Source organism: Amblyraja radiata, chromosome 22 (assembly GCF_010909765.2).
Source record: "Amblyraja radiata isolate CabotCenter1 chromosome 22, sAmbRad1.1.pri, whole genome shotgun sequence".
Taxonomy (NCBI): Eukaryota; Metazoa; Chordata; class Chondrichthyes; order Rajiformes; family Rajidae; genus Amblyraja; species Amblyraja radiata.
Genome location: NC_045977.1, coordinates 31,833,194 through 31,850,587, shown reverse-complemented (window position 1 = coordinate 31,850,587; position 17,394 = coordinate 31,833,194). Strand labels below are relative to the sequence as shown.

Sequence of the window (17,394 nt, the reverse complement as noted above, 5' to 3'; positions counted from 1 at the left end):
CCCGTGCGATGATAATAATAATAATAATAAATTTTATTTATGTGCGCCTTTCAAGAGTCTCAAGGACACCTTACAAAAATTTAGCAAGTAGAGGAAAAACATGTAAGGGGAATGAAATAAATAGTAGAGACATGACTAGTACACAAAGTAAAGACAGAATTCAATTCAAAACACAATATGAGGCAATTAATGCACAGATGAAAAGGGAGGGGGACGTGGGGCTAAGGATAGGCAGAGGTGAAGAGATGGGTCTTGAGGCGGGACTGGAAGATGGTGAGGGACACGGAATTGCGGATCAGTTGGGGGAGGGAGTTCCAGAGCCTGGGAGCTGCCCTGGAGAAGGTTCTGTCCCCAAAACTGCGGAGGTTGGACTTGTGGATGGAGAGGAGACCGGCTGATGTGGATCTGAGGGACCGTGAGGGTTGGCAGGGGGAGAGGAGGTCAGTGAGATATGGGGGGGGGGCAGATGGTGGAGGGCTTTGTAGGTGAGGATCAGGATTTTGTAGTTGATCCGGTGGGAGATGGGAAGCCAGTGAAGTTGTTTGAGGACTGGAGTGATGTGATGCCAGGATTTGGTGTGGGTGATGAGTCGGGCGGCTGCGTTCTGGACCAGTTGGAGTCGGTTGATGTAGGTGGAGCTGATGCCAAGGAGAAGTGAGTTGCAGTAGTCGCGCACAACTACATATCCCTCCGCGCTTCTCAGTGGGACCGGCCCCGCGCAGCCATACAATGCCCGTATGCCTCAACACCATCACGAGGTCGCGTAATTTGCGTGCCAAGGATACGTAAGTGGGACAGGCCCTTCAGTCTTTCACATCAAGGCACCATTTGAGTGTGCATGAAGAATCCCTAGTAAAACTGTAGCCAGTAACAACCAAGGGGAAACTCAGCATTGGCTTTAATCAATGAATGGGGTATGATTTAAGTTGCTCGTGATCATTCATCCTGATCCCAGAAATTGCTGCATGTTATTTACTGAGTAATTCCTCCATGGTTTAACTTCCCAAAATGTTTCGCTTTGCATTTGTCTGTGTCAATAGACAATAGGTGCAGGAGTAGGCCATTCGACCCTTCGAGCCAGCACCGCCATTCAATGTGATCATGGCTGATCATCCCCAGTCAGTACCCCGTTCCTGCCTTCTCCCCATATCCCCTGACTCCACTATCTTTAAGAGCCCTATCTAGCTCTCTTTGAAAGTATCCAGAGAACTGGCCTCCACCACCCTCTTAGGCAGAGAATTCCACAGACTCACAACTCTCTGTAAGAAAAAGTGTTTCCTCGTCTCCGTTCTAAATGGCTTACCCCTTATTCTTAAACTGTGGCCCCTGGTTCTGGACTGCCCCAACAATGGGAACATGTTTCCAGCCTTTAGCGTGTCCAAACCCTTAATAATATGATGTTGCAATAAGATCCTCTCTCATCCTTCTAAACTCCAGAGTATACAAGCCCAGCCACTCCATTCTCTCAGCATATGACAGTTCCGCCATCCCGGGAATTAACCTTGTAAAGGGGCTGTCCCACTGCGGCGACCTAATTGATGTCCAATAGTCCAGTCGGGAGGAGATGAAGGCATGGATGAGTCTTTCAGCAGCGGGAGGTGTGAGAGAGGGTCTGAGTTTGGCGATGTTGCGGAGATGAAAGAAGGAGGTTTTAATGACATGGCGGATGTGAGGCTCAAGGGAGAGGGTGGAATCAAAGATCACGTCAAGGTTGCGGGCCTGGGGAGATGGTGAGAGTGGGGTTATTGATTTTGCTGAGTGTGGCTTTGGAGCCTATGAGGAGGAATTCTGTCTTATCGCTGTTGAGTTTGAGGAAGTTATGTTGCATCCAGGTTTTTATAGCTGACAAACAGAAGTTGATATGGGAGAGGGGGGGGGTTGTGGGGGGATTTGGTGCCGAGGTAGATCTGGATGTCATCGGCGTCACAGTGGAAGTCCAGGTTGAAGTGGCGGAGTATCTGACCAAGGGGGAGGATGTAGATGATGAAGAGGAGGGGGCCGAGTACGGAGCCTTGGGGAACGCCTTGAGTGACTGTGGCTGTAGCAGAGGTGTGGTTGTGGAGAGAGATGAAGTGGGATCTGTTGGAAAGGTAGGAATGGAGCCTCATAGCATCCTCCTCACCGTTCACACTGCCACCCAGCTTTGTGACATCTGCAAATTTGCTAATGTTACTTTGAATCCCTTCATCTAAATCATTGATGTATATTGTATAATGTAAATTGCTGCGGTCCCAGCACCGAGCCTTGTGGTACCCCACTAGTCACTGCCTGCCATTCTGAAAGGGACCAGTTAATCTCTACTCTTTGTTTCCTGTCTGCCAAACAATTTTCTATCCATGTCAGCACTCTACCCCCAATACCATATGCCCTAATTTTGCCCACTAATTTCCTATGTGGGACCTTATCAAATGCTTTCTGAAAGTCCAGGTACACTACATGCACTTGCTCTCCCTTGTCCATTTTCCTTGTTACATTCTCAAAAAATTCCAGAAGATTAGTCAAGCATGATTTCCCCTTCATAAATCCATGCTGACTCGGACTAATCCTTTTACTGCTATCCAAATGTGCCGCTATTTCATCTTTTATAATTGACTCCAGAATCTTCCCCACCACCGATGTCAGGCTAACTGGTCTATAATTCCCTGTTTTCTCTCTCCCACCTCTTGCATTCCTTTACCACTTTCCCTGTTGAATTTCCTCTTGCATTCCTTTAACACTTTCCCAGTTCATGTACCTTACCAAGTTTACGATTCTTGCAATGACCATTGCAATTTAACCAAAAGAAAATCAGTATTCTATTTTTCTCGTTGTAAAGTCACATAAGCAACCTATGGCATTCCGTGCATTTTCGATAGATAGTAGGTGCAGGATTGGCCATTTGGCCCTTCAATGAGATCATGGCTGATCATCCACAATCAGTACCCCGTTCCTGCCTTCTCCCCATATCCCCTGACCGTTCCTGCCTTCTCCCCATATCCCCTATCTTTAAGAGCCCTATCCAGCTCTCTCTTGAAAGTATCCAGAGAACCGGCCTCCACCCCCCTCTGAGGCAGAGAATTGCACAAACTCGCAACTCTCTGTGTGAAAAAGTGTTTCCTCATCTCCGTTCAAAATGGCTTACCACTTATTCTTTATAGGGTTTCAGGAGAAAGCATTTTTGTTTAAGGATGCTGCAGAATGCTGGTTACTACTGCAGCACTTGTTTGGAAAAAAGATGTAACAAGCAACTTGGATTTGGGGTTTTTATTTTCCACTTCAATTTCTCTTTGTGTTTCCAGCATTTTCTGTTTTCATCTTAATCTGTTGAATTACCTCTTTTCCTTCACAGCTAGAGAAGACAGGAATGCCAATAATAAGTGAGATGATCTAAAAATAAATCTGTCTATAAGCTTTAGGCACTAATTTAACTAAAATCGACCCCATGATTCTGGTTTATTTCTTTTTTGAACTGTATATCACAGGGTCATGGGTTCAGTCAACAATATCAAGATCAGAAGTTCATGTGAATGATTGCAAACCATGCAAATGGTTGTTGGAGATATTGCACTTAAAATGTTCTCCCCTATACACAAATTGATGTTGTATTCCTATAATCCTCAAAATATTCATAACAAGGTGGGATTAAGTTCTTGACCAGTTAGATACATTACTTGGTTGTAAAATAGTGCGCAGAAATTAAAATGGAAATATTGCGGAGGATTAGCTGTCAAGGAAACTTTAGTTTTGAAAGAGATGAAAATTCAAGTATCCTGCAAACCAACGGGATTATATTAATAGCCGCATATTTGTGATTAAGATATGTCTGCAGAAGTCCACATATGTCTGCAGAAGTCTGCAGAAATATGTGGCCTAATTGAGATTAGGCCAATAGTTGTTGTACGTTTAACCTATTTTCTTATTTTGTAGGGAACTCCAAGCACAAGAAGCTCTGCAGAATGGCCAGCTCGGAGCAGGGGAAGGCCTTCCTGATCTCCAGCCAGGTGTACTGGCTAGTCAAGCCATGATCGAAAAGACACTAACTGAAGATCCGAGATGGCAAGGTAAAAATAGATATGAATCACCTATGACATTAAATGTGACTTAAGACTTGGTTCTTTAATCATTAGATGTCATCACCTTTTTTTGGATGGATTTCATAATTTCTGTTTGTTTGTTTAAGTGTCAACTTCTTATGCAAGAGTAACAAAACACTTCCATTTTTATAATGCATCAGAATATGGGAAAGTCCCTGATATGTCAGCAAGCACAGAAACGGTCTTTGGCCCATCATGTCCCAGCTGTCCAGCAACTACCTAGATATTTTCCAGAACATGATCTATATGTTCTCTGCTTTGGCATTTCATGCTCTTCTAAATATAAAATGTTATGAATGTATTTGCCCTCCCCATCCTTCCAGATTCCAAACACTTTCCTGAGTGGAGGGGGAGCTCTAAATCCATTCACTCTTACCTTAAACTGTTTCACTCTGGCATCTCTACTAAAGGGGAACATTTCTGCCTTATCTATTCCCTTCATAGTTATGTGCTCCTCATTTGGATCCCCATCCATCTTGTTCACTCTAAATAGTGCCTATGCAGTGTTTCCTCATTGCTGATAGGTCCTTCCTAGCCTATATGCAGTTGAATCTCCCCTCTATCTCTTCTATTGTGTAAACATCCTCCTTAAATGGTGTGGTGATCAGAACTACACCAACTGTAGCCGAACTAATATTTTAGATAATTGTGCCATAATTTATTTCCTGCATTTACATTCTTTACACTGTCTAATGAAAGCAACAATCCTCTGTAATTTCTTAAACACTTTATTAACATTGGTTTATTATTGTCAAGTTACCTAGAATAGAGTGGGAAAAAGTCTGTTTGCATCTTATCCGGTCAAATAATATACAAGAGTAAAATCAAGCCATATTCAAGTACAATAGGTAGACCAAAGAGAAAAAGAGTGCAGAATTTGTTGTTATAGCATTATAGTTGCAGAGAAATTGCAGATTAAGAGCAAAATACAAGGCTGTAATGAGGTATGTTGGGTGTTTGACACTTAATTCTCCCTTAGTTTAGAAGAGGTCGATTCGGTTCTGATTTCAGCGTGGATAAAGCTGTGCCTGAATCTAGTATGTGCCTTCAAGGTTCTGTATCTTCTGCTTGATTGAAGAGGGAATAACCAGGATGTGAGAGGTCCTTGATTATGTTGGCTGCGGGAAGTATAGGTGGAGTCGAACAGTATTGTGGGAGCTGGTTCATGTGACGAACTGGGCTGCATTCATAATTCTCTGCGATTTTTAATTTTAATTAATTTTTTAATTTTTTTGCTGCATTCTTAAGCAGAGCAGTTTGACAAACCAAGTCATGATGCAGCCCTATATTTTGCTTTCTATAATGTATCTGAAACTTAAGGAGCTGGTTTCTATAAACAGATTTAAATCCCTTCTTAATGATGTTGAAGCGGGCTCTTCTGTCTGTACATGCTTTGTTTGATGATGTTCTGACTGTGACTCTATTTATATGTTCTCTGTTGTTTTTTTAAAATTATTGTCTGTAACTGTGGAACTGTGCTGCTGCCTGTCTTGGCCAGGACTCTCTTGTAAAAGAGATTTTTAATCTCAATGAGACTTCTCCTGGTTAAATAAAGGTTAAATCTGTAGAAATTGGTAAGTCTCATTGGAGACATGCCAAATGTCCGTAGTCTTCTGCGGAATAGAGGCGTTATGTGCTTTTGACCACATTGTCAATGGGATTGGACCAAGACAAATTGTTGGTGATATTTATGTCCAATAGCCTGAAACTCTGGACTTTCTCCACTAGTGCACCATTGAGGCAAATTGGAACACATACACCACCCCATTTCCTGAAGTCAATTACAAGCTCTTTTGTCTTGCTGACATTGAGGGAGTGGTTGTTGTCTTGACATGCTATTAAGCTCTCTATCTCCTTCCTTTGTTCTGCCCCGTCATTTTCCGAGATCTAGCCCACAAGGATGGTGGGTGTCATCTGCAAAGTAGTAGATGGAGTTAGAGCAGAATGTGGCTGCACAGTCATGAGTGTACAGGTAGTATGGAAAGGGGTAGAGAATGTGCTCTTGTGGGCCAGCAGTGTTCAGTATTATTGTAGATGCTTTGTTGCCAATCCTTACTAATTGTGGTCTGTGGTCAAGATGTCAAGGATCCAGTTGCACAAGGTGTGGAGATGAATTTACTTGGGAATTGATGCAGCGCTATCGTCAATAAATAAAAACTCCGACGTAGGTGGTGTTATTCAGATTTTCCAGGGATTAGTGTACGGCCAACTTGGATTTCACCTAGGAGTGGATATCACCCATGATTTCTGGCTGGGGAACACAGTATTGTCTTCATTGGCATGTTGTCACTACATACATATTGGCGAATTCAGTGACGGCAGTGGCATACTCATTTGGGTTGAACCAGTCCTCATTAAAGCAAACATCAAGGAATTGTACTCGTATCAAACATCTCTTCAGGGTGAAATATTGTCTAACTCTTGAAAATCATTATGACTGCTTTGCATTTTTGTGCATGTCTGTGTTGATTTGTAAAATTAATGAACACTGCCATCTACTGGATAATTTAGGTCAGCAAGATAGCAAAATAATTAAATAGATTTTTTCATTGTTGAAATTGCTGAAATTGTCGCAATCATTGTCACCATATTGTCTTGCCATAGTAAAGCTGTGAAAGTGCTTGACTTTGTGTTATCAATCAGAACCAACATGATCTATACAAGATTACTAAAGCTTGAAACTAGACAATAGGGAAAGAGTTTTAAGATCTATCCAGCTGAAGGTATGACCATCAAAGGTGAAACAATTAAAATTGGAGAGACACAAGGGAACAGAATTCGAAGAATGAACTGGTCACAGCTGGAGGAGGCTGGAGGAGGTTACAGTGATATAGGAATTTCACAAAAGGAATTGGAAATCACTTAAATTATTTAATTTGTGAATAGTGTGTCACATTGGTACATGTTTATGATTTAAGAGTGTGTGGAATTTCAAAGTTGAGAATAATTTTGGTGTGAATGTGGAGATTGGATGATAACCAGCAGAGGAGAGGGTCTTGTGCATATTGGCATGCAGTGCTTAAAAGGAAACACTAGACAGTCAGTCTGTGGATAAGCGAGTTCAGTATCTCGATAAATGCCAGGAATCATGGGATTTGTCAAAGGTCATTCGGGATTTGCAGCTCTGTATAAACTGTGTATAAATTGTTAACTATTCTCTCAAGGAATTAATCTAGAATTCTGTCAACTCAATAGCTTCCTTTCGTGTTCTGCAGTTGACACACAATTTACAGTCCCAGTTCTATTTCAGTTCATTAATCTGTAATTATGAGATATTCAAAAAGTTAAATAATTTATTATTTTCATTTATTCCTTAATGTGTTAGCTACTGGAATAACAAAATATTACTTGTGTTTGAAACATTTTCTTATCTTTATTCATAATTTATGTGTAAAAATATATTTAATCTGAGGCAGGCAGCGACTGTATCAGTGAGATGTGGACTGATGCTTTACCTACAGGCGGTGTGAATGTACCGTGAAGGCAAATTTATATCTCTGAGGAAATCGGAGTACAGGATGGGCCCTGTGAGGGAGCCGCCAATCCGATATAAGACATTTAACTGCAAAATTCATTCCTAAGAGGAAGAAGGATTCTAAGTGGAGTAAGGGGTGACCGTGGCTGACAAGGGAAGTCAGGGAAAGTATAAAAATAAAAGAGAAGAAGTACAACGTAGTAAAGATGAGTGGGAAGCAAGAGGATTGGGTAATGTTTAAAGAGCAACAGAAGATAACTAAAAAGGCAATACGGGGAGAAAAGATGAGGTACGAAGGTAAGCTAGCCAAGAATATAAAGGAAGATAGTAAAAGCTTCTTAAGGTATGTGAAGAGGAAAAAATTAGTTAAGACCAAAGTTGGACCCTTGAAGACTAAAAAAGATGAATTTATTAATGAGGAACAACGAAATGGCAGATGAGTCTTCGTCTTGGATCCGTCTTCACTAAAGAGGACACAAACAATCTTCCTGATGTACTAGTGGCCAGATGATCTGGGGTGACGGAGGAACTGAAGGAAATCCACATTAGGCAGGAAATGGTGTTGGGTAGACTGATGGGACTGAAGGCTGATAAATCCCCAGAGCCTGATGGTCCTAGGGTACTTAAGGAAGTGGTTCTAGAAATCATGGACACATTGGTGATCATTTTCCAATGTTCTATAGTTTCAGGATCAGTTCCTGGGGATTGGAGGGTAGATAATGTTATTCCACTTTTTAAGAAAGGCGGGAGAGAGAAAACAGGGAATTCTATACCAGTTAGCCTGACATCGATGGTGGGGAAGATGCTGGTGTCAATCATAAAAGATGAAATAGCGGCACATTTGTATAGCAGTAACAGGATCGGTCCGAGTCAGCATGGATTTACGAGGGGGGAAATCATGCTTGACTAATCTTCTGGAATTTTTGAGGATGTAACTAGGAAAATGGACATGGGAGAGCCAGTGGATATAGTGAACCTGGACTTTCAGAAAGCATTTGATAAGGTCCCACATAGGAGATTAATGGGCAAAATTAGGGCACATGGTATTGTTGGGGGTAGAGTACTGACATGGATAGAAAATTGGTTGGCAGACAGGAAACCAAGAGTAAGGATTAACGTGTCCTTTTCAGAATGGCAGGCAGTGACTAGTGGGGTATCGCAAGGCCTGGTGCTAGGACCGCAGCTATTTACAATATACATCAATAATTTAGATGAAGGGATTCAAAGTAACATTAAAGCAGTTTTGGTCCCCTAATTTGAGGAAGGACATTCTTGCTATTGAGGGAGTGCAGTGTTGGTTCACAAGGTTAATTCCCAGTATGGCGGGTCTGTCATATGCTGAGAGAATGGAGTGGCTGGGCTTGTATGCTCTGGAATTTAGAAGGATGAGAGGGCTCACATTAAATGGCGGTGCTGGCTCGAAGGGCCGAATGGCCTACTCCTGCACCTATTGTCTACTGTTTGTTGTCTATTGAAATGTCTGCCCTTTAGTATTGGCTAGATTGAGTGGAGGGTCTTTGCTGTTCCAAGTTTGCGGTGGTTGCGGTGCATTTCCCCTAGCCATCTCGCCCAGTGCACGTTGACCAGCACAGTTTGCCAGCCCTTGTTAGCAGAGGCTCTTTGTGCAGGGGATCCCCGAAGCCCGAAGGTTTTGTGGAGGTTCTGCGTTAGGATCGGGCACACAGCGAGCTAGCGAGAGGGCTGTCAAATCAGATCAGCCCAGGTTGCCGAGTGGTCGAAGGGCTGATTTTAATGGGTCGTTCTTGTGGCATCGCCAGCTCTCTCTCTCTCCAGGGGTGGTTTGGGTGGGAAGGGACGAATTGACCAGGGAGTTACGGAGGGAACGGTCTCTGCGGAAAGCCGAAAGGGGAGAGATGGGAAGATGTGGCGTTGTTTAGATAGGAATGTAAGGACTGTCGCATATTGGTTCACCACACAACTTGTAATTTGTGTAAATCAATATCAAATTTGAATGGCAGGGATTTGATAATTGACATGTTCGTTCCAGGCATTCTTGCATTTTCAAGGCTGGTACTTTGTTGAGTCAATAATTTAAATAGATACAATTGTGGATTTGTGCAGCCCGAATGACCCATGACCTGGGCATGCGCAATTGTAATACCAAACTCGCTTATTGGAGAGGGGCCTGGTGATCCTTGCTAGATTAAAATATTGTGTGTATGTGGAGGAAGGCAAGAATTGTTGGCTAAGCAGTGCATGGAGTATCATGTGCAAGGGGGCGGGTTCCATTTTTGTGTAGGTGGGCCGTGCCCTTGGAGCTGCATGTGTTATTTTTCAAAGTTAATTTTCCAAAGTACATTTTCAGTTGTGCTGTGTGAATATTGAGAAGCTTAGGCTTGATGTAAATTTGTTTATTTTGCAGAAACGAACTTTGTGCTAGCAAATTACAAGACTGATCAGTGTAATAAGCCACCGCGACTCTGCCGACAAGGGTATGCTTGTCCTCATTATCACAACAGCAGAGACCGAAGAAGAAATCCAAGAAAATTTAAATATCGGTAAAGAATCAGTTTTATTCTAGGAGTATTTCCTTTGCATAATGCTGATTTGCACCTCACTATTTCCAAATTTCAACTTTTTTAGATATCTACAAATAATTTTTGGTGCAATGTTAATGCGCATTATGTTTGAATTTTCACTTTATTTTGATGTACGCATTATATGACTTGGCCTGAATAACATTGCAGATTAGAGATTATTTTGTCTACCCTTAAATTCTCCCAATATAATGCAGCGGTGTTAATTTTAATTATCACATTTGTTGACTATTATTTTGCGGTTACTCTTTCATTTGTCACTTTAAATCATTAGCAGGACAGCTAGTCGATCCTGGCATTATTGATTCATGCATATAATGATCTGCTAAAAGGTTTACTGCAAGGTGAGCTCGGTATAATATCAAGTTTGAAAAGTGTAAGATGAAAGAGGACACTCAATATAGTTTGGGTTTAAAATCTGTAGAAATGAGGAAAGGAAAGTCTCAAAGTAATCTTTTCTAGAAACTAGGAATGAATTAATGAAATTAGGTGATAGGAACATATCTGATTCCCTCCTTGCACTTCCCCGTACAAAGTTGCAATGGATATAGGCTTATTACAGTGAAGCTGTCCATACCTCTGAATGCATTCAAAACTTATAGTGATAAAAATAATGTAATGAAAGTAGTCCTTTTGCTGATATAATTGCAGTGTCTCAAACTGTGATCCCACTTTAGCTCCAGCTCATTTTAGTGTTGAGTAGTTACTTGGCCCTCATTATATAATGCACCCAGTATAGCAATAATTTCAGAAAAGCTAGAGCTGAAACAACAGTTCATTTAGACTGTTCAACAGGCATTTAGACGGACATGGGCTGAATCAGCATGGTTTTGTACGTGGGAGGTCATGTGTCACAAATCTGATTGAGGTTTTTGAAGATGTGACTAAAAAGGTCAATGAGGGCATAGCTGTAGCTGTTGTATACATGGACTTCAGTTAAGCATTTGACAAGGTTCCTCATGGTAGGCTGCTCTGGAAGGTTAGATTGCATGGGATCGAAGGAGAGATAGCTCAATGGATAGAAAATTGGCTTCATGGAAGGAAGCAGAGGGCAATGGTGGAAGGTAGCTTCTTGGACTGGAGGCCTGTGACTAGTGGTATGCCTCCGTGTTCGGTGCTGAGCCTGTTACTATTTGTCATGTATATCAATGATTTGGATGATAACATACACGGTAAGATTAGCAAGTTTGCAGATTATACAAATGTGGGTGGTTGCAGATAGTGAAGATGGTTGTGAAAAAATGCAGCAGGATCTTGATCAATTGGCCAAGTGAGCTGAGGAATGGTTGATGAAATTTAATGCAGGAAAATGTGAGGTGTTGCATTTTGGGAAGTCTTGCATGGGCAGGACCTACACATTGAATGGCAGGGCTCTGTAGTGTTGTAGACCAGAGGTATCTATGAGTGCATGTTGTAGGAAAGATGTTGTCAAGCTGGAAAGGGTACAGAGAAGATTTACAAGGATGTTGTCAGGACTAGAGGGTCTGAACTATTGGCAGAGGTTGAGTAGGCTGGGACTCTATTCCTTGGAGCGCAGGAGGATGAGGAGTGATCTTGGAGGAATAGATTGGGTAGATGCACAGCGTCTCTTACCCAGAGTAGGTGAATCAAGGACCAGAGGACATAGGTTTAAGGTGAAGAGGAAAAGAATTGATAGGAATCTGAGGGGTAACCTTTCTATAAAAGGTGATGGATGTATGGAACAAGCTGCCAGAGGAGGTAGTTGAGGCAGGGACTATCCCAGCATTTATGAAACAGTTAGACAGGTACATGGATAGGACAGGTTTGGAGGGATATGGACTAAATGCTGGCTGGTCGGACTAGTGTAGCTGGGACATGTTGGCCGGTGAGGGCAAGTTGGGTCGAAGGGCCTGTTTCTGCACTGTATCACTCTATGACTCTCTAGTTCATATTTAATGATAAACAATTTAAAGAATTACAGGCATGTCTGAGAAAATGTTAATTCGTTCTCATTTCTGGACGCTGCCTGGCCTGCTGAGCTTTTTTCCGCATTTTTTGTTTTGTTAATAGTTTGGATATTGTGTTTGTGGATAACGTCATTTTCTGTAGATATGAGCTGATGAAGCTAGCATTTATTGTACATCACATGTTTTATGGCGAAATGGTGGTGATAGTCCACCTTGTTCAATGACTCCTGAATAGTGTACTATGTTTACGTATTCTGTGGTGCTGCAGCAAGTAAGAATTTCATTATTCCATCTGGGACATATGACAATCAAACACTCTTAGTTCTCTTGACTCTTGAAGGTACTTCTCACAGCAGTTTTCATTGTAAAATCCAAAATTCTTGAAGTTGGTCACAAGGAATTACAATTCCTGCATCCCGAGACCTGCTATGGATACCAGCAAATAGGGTTAACATCTGAAAGAAGTGATTTGAACCACTTGTGGGAGCAATTATAGCAAATAAACAAGGGAATTAGAATTAATAACGAGGTTGTTACAACTACCAAAGAGTTTCATGAAAAATGTGAATTTTAAGAACTTTAAAAGGGGTTGCATCAGTTGGAGATAAGTAAAAGGGGACATGGATAAGGTTGGGTAATGTAAAGAAATTGGAGTTGCAAAGAAATTTAATCAGTGAGGATGAATGCGTGATTGTAGCACGGGGAGCCTTGGAGTGAGGACTAATCAGACTGTATGGTAAGGGTCTGCTTGCAGTAATTGCCCGTTTATAGCAGAAAACATAAGACTTTTCTTTTTGGTTTCCTCTTTGAAATAAATTACTAGAACTGTTGTTTCAGTCTTGTCGTTAAAAGCTTTCAGGGAGATCTTTTTACCAAAATATATCATTAAGCCAGAGCAGCAATTAAAATGTCATATCATTGTGTGTTGTTTGTTTGTGTGATGCTAATTCAAAATTACATATGTACCTGCTATCTCGCCTCTCCTTGGTATTCACTTCATATAATTGGTTATTGCCAATCCTGATAAACTGTGAGTTATATTAATGTATTGAACATCATACAGATTGCAATATTCCTATTCCATACCCTGCAGAATAAACCTGCCTTGATTCACATTTTAGGTCAACTCCTTGTCCTAATGTCAAACATGGGGATGAATGGGGAGAACCCACAAAATGTGAGAGTGGGGATAATTGTCAATATTGTCACTCTCGCACAGAGCAACAGTTCCATCCAGAGGTAAGGCTATATAATGTGCGAATAGATTAAACATTATTGGTGTTTGTTGACTCTTGCAATCTGATTTTTCTTTTGAAGTGTAATGATGGCTTCAAATAACTTCATTCCCAAAAATGTAGATAGAGTTGCATAGAAAAATCCATTCATCAAGGCAACAGCAGGAATAAACTATTCAGCCCCTCATTCCTTCCCTCCCTTCAATATATACACTGCTGAAGTGCTCCAGGCCTCATCTTCTCTTCTGTGCCCTCTATTCTCCATTTTTCAATAATTTACCAACTTTAAGTAGTTTAAATAGTCTAACTTCCATAGCACAGTGGGGAAGAAATTCACTGCCCTTTGAAAAGTTGTTCGTGTGCGTGCGCCTGGTTTAAATGACTGCCGCATAATCTTTAAATTTGTATCTTGCAACTAATAAATCTTGTTCAGGCCACTATACAAGGAGCTCAAGGGAACAGACACAGCTTGTAATTGATTGAAACAAAAATGATGTGTAACAACATTACTATTTTGGTACCACAGTTAAGTCAAGCATCCAAACAGTGGCCAACTTTTATTCCTTGACTATCACCAAAAGAGAAGATTATCTGGACAATATCTTGTTGCGTTTTGGTTATAGAAAATAGTTGTTATTATTCCGTATTTTAAAAACTTCAACAATTCAAAAGTGTTCTTTCTTTTTCTTTGTTTTCTTTGTTTTCAGAAAAACGTTGGAAAACAAAAATGGGAAGAGCTATTTAAATGCATGTACTCCTTCCCGCCATCAGATACCTCCCGAAAAGATGCTCACTAACTTTCTCTTCTTAAAATAGCAACCCATAAAATTGTATTGTGCTGGGAATCTGCATCCCCACCCCCATTCTTTAATTTTGATACTGTTGAAAGGTACATACTTCTGAAAGGTATTTTCAAAATAGGTACAACTAAGCTAAATTCTTATTCCAGAGTTTGGTGGGTTTTTATGTTCATGTAAAATTTAATATCAGCAATGAGATCAGATGGGAGGTTGTGCTGCCTCACAGAATGCCGTTTATTATTGGAATCTTTTCTGTGCCCTCTCTAGCTTAATCACATCTTTCCTGCAGTGTGGCAACCAGAACTCCTCACAAAACTCCAAATGCGGTCTAATTAACTTTTGATACGCCTGCAACAAGACATGCATGCACTCGGTGGGTCAGCTGATGAAGACAAGCATGTCATATGTTGCCTTCATCATCTTGTCTATAAGTACGTAGTTACTTGCCTCTTTCAAGGAACTCTGTACTTGTACTCCTAGGGCTCTTTGCTCAACAGCACTGACCAGCGTCCTACGATTCACTGTGTATGTCACCAGAAACTACCATTCACTTTGAGAAAGCTAATCTTTACAAAACTTGTTTGAGACTGGGCAAGAGATAAGATTTAAAAACTGGAAGGTTGCAGGCGAGCACAATTAGAGCTTCAGTTCAGTTTTTATTTGTCATATGTAGTTTAACACAGGGTCAACGGTACAATGAAATGGGTTTGACAAGACAACGGATCACCTCAGCAATGATATTACAAGGATAAAAAATAAGATTAAAAAAAAGATAAAAGTGACATTGGTAGGTAAAAGACAATAATGAATAAAATAATCATATATGATGTGTTTATGAGTTTATGAGTTTAGAATGGCCTGATGGTAAAAACTGTTCTTAGGTCTGGTGGCCATGCTCCTGTATCGTCTGCCTGACGGTATCAAGGAGAACAGTCTGCATGCTGGGTGGCTGTGGTCCTTGATGATGCTGTGTGCCTTCCGCAGGCACCACCTGTGGAAAATGTCCTGAATGGCCGGGAGACAGTTGCCAGTGATGTGCTGTGCCGCCTTCACCACTCTCTGTAGTGATTTGCGGCTGTGGGTGCTAGAGAATAATTTTCTTTGAATTAACTTATTTTCCATAATTCTCTAGATCTACAAATCTACAAAATGCAACGATATGCGACAGACAGGATACTGCCCTCGTGGGCCTTTCTGTGCGTTTGCACATGTTGAACGTAAGTTGACAATCTTTGTTTTTCACATTGGGAATCCTCATTTGCTGAGGCTTTTTGGGTCGTTCTTGTGATGTTGCACAGTGGTGCACAGTTGCTTATTGAAGCATAATTGATTTCAATTTGTAAATGTCACCAAATGCAATTTTAAAAATATATATATTTTCTGAGTTGTGGTTATCCAGAGGTGCTAATTTTGAGCTTTTTCTGAAACCAACCATTTCATATTCAAAACATAATTATTTTTAACCACTATGAAGGAAATTGAAGAAGAGACTACAGAACTGCAGACCACAATCTTTAAGCTGCTCTTAAATATGGTAAGGAATTGATAGAGGCATTTGTACAAGAAAGAGCAAATAGGGTAACTATTAATGTGTCTTGAACACCAGTAGAGGCCAAAAATGTTAAATGGTTAATTTTAGATGGAGATTGCAAGTGTCTAGATGGGCATAATTAAATAATGACAGCTGGCTCCATCTTTAAAATACAAGTTGTAGCTAATAATTTTCAGTGGCCTGAAAATAAATGAATTCATTGGATGCATTTGTTCTTCCATGGATTATTTGTAAAATAATTAGTGAGCTAAGTATTTTTTAAGCCATTTATTTTCGAGATATACTGTGGAAACAGCCCCTTCGGCCCATAGAGTAGGCACTGACCAGCAATCACCCATACACTAATTTTATCCAACACACTGGGGACAATTTGTGGGCAGGAATTCTTTGTCGTAAAAGTAAATATGAAATATTTACCAAAAAAATGCTGGAATTACCTAAATATCAGAAGTATCTTGGTCGACGAGAAAGTTCCTGTTTAAGGTTGCTGATTTCCATCAGAACTCTAATCCCATTTGTTGATGCCAAATGGAAAGATCTGAAAAGGAAAAAAAGCAACAGGTTCTGTGGATTCAAATACTTCTTTAGCAATACGAAAATTCATAACATAACCAGTTAAGTTTTTATTAAGACTGTAATTGGGCCATAATGCAGTTTTGTACTTGCCTTCATACAACAAGCGAAAACAACTTTTTGTAGATGCACAAGGTCATTTCAGAGGAAAATCATATTACATTTGAAATACTACAACAATTTCCACTGATGGATGCAGAGATGCCAAAGAAGAGATTTAATAGAGGGTATAATTTCACAGTACCACGTGTCAATAAAGTACAATTGAAAAGGATCAAAACTTGTCAGGAAGACTTGTCAGGAAAATCCAATGATCACCACGAGTCATGTACAACCCCTACCTTCCTCGTTATCTCTCTTCAATTCACAGGTTGCAAGCTTGAAGACTTGGTTTGCTTAAGGACATTTGATTTCAGGAGGATGAAACAAGTATAGAGTTTTAGAAATATTATGGCAGTCCTTGATGGATGGGATGTATTAGTGTAGACACAATCCAGTTGTGGATGTCATAAACTATTGAGGAGAGCATTAATTGTCTCCACTTACAAATTTTAATTTATTAGAATCTTGAAATCTTTTCTTAAGTGGTTATTTATTTGGGTCTTTTATTGAGCGAGGCATGTGTTTCATTATGAATTTTGATCATTTTTACTTGTAGGGATACCCTCTACTGAGGAAGTGCAGATCATGAATCAGGTAGCCTCAATGATGCAGGCAGGAGCTGTGGCAGGTGCTCAGCCCAAGCAAGGCCCTCGGCTTTATTCTACAGAAAGTCTTGGATCTACAAATGAATGGAGCACAAGTATTAATCCAACCAGCAATAATGGACAGATAGGAAATGTGAGAAGTCTTCCTAATGTCGTCTCGTGTTGTAATCAAACTGTCTATTCTGCCATTTATATCTTCACTTATGGGGATGTAAAAGCATTGCAGCACTGACATACCCAAGATACTTAAATGTGTTACTATTGTTGTTAAAACATTTCATTGAGAGCTTTGTGAACGGTTGATAGGAAAGTGTACGAGCACACTCTGTCATCTCTCCTGGCTGAAATTTGAATTATTCATTTTTACTTTCGTAATTGTAACTTCCTGAAAATGAATAGCAATTAGAATACTAATTACTAATTATAAAATAATTAGCCTTCTCTTGTTTAAATATATCCTTTGTTTACATACATGGACATGTTGCTTTAAGGT

General features: G+C 40.5%; 1 protein-coding gene and 1 long non-coding RNA gene across 5 annotated transcripts in view; one reads left to right on the top strand and one right to left on the bottom strand.

Moving 5' to 3' along the window:
- unkl (unk like zinc finger) overlaps positions 1-17,394 on the top strand; it is a 79,682-nt gene that overhangs the window by 31,206 nt on the left and 31,082 nt on the right. For all 4 annotated transcript variants that reach the window (XM_033040932.1, XM_033040931.1, XM_033040930.1 and 1 more), the window contains 5 exons: positions 3,907-4,040; positions 9,932-10,067; positions 13,156-13,273; positions 15,202-15,286; positions 16,853-17,034. In XM_033040932.1, the coding sequence (XP_032896823.1) occupies positions 3,907-4,040; positions 9,932-10,067; positions 13,156-13,273; positions 15,202-15,286; positions 16,853-17,034 (655 nt within the window). The remainder of the gene's footprint in view (positions 1-3,906; positions 4,041-9,931; positions 10,068-13,155; positions 13,274-15,201; positions 15,287-16,852; positions 17,035-17,394) is intronic.
- LOC116985856 lies at positions 677-17,238 on the bottom strand. The gene is made up of 3 exons (XR_004415358.1): positions 17,224-17,238; positions 2,254-2,257; positions 677-801 (listed from the first exon to the last, which is right to left on the bottom strand). It is a non-coding gene; the product is annotated as an uncharacterized LOC116985856 (long non-coding RNA).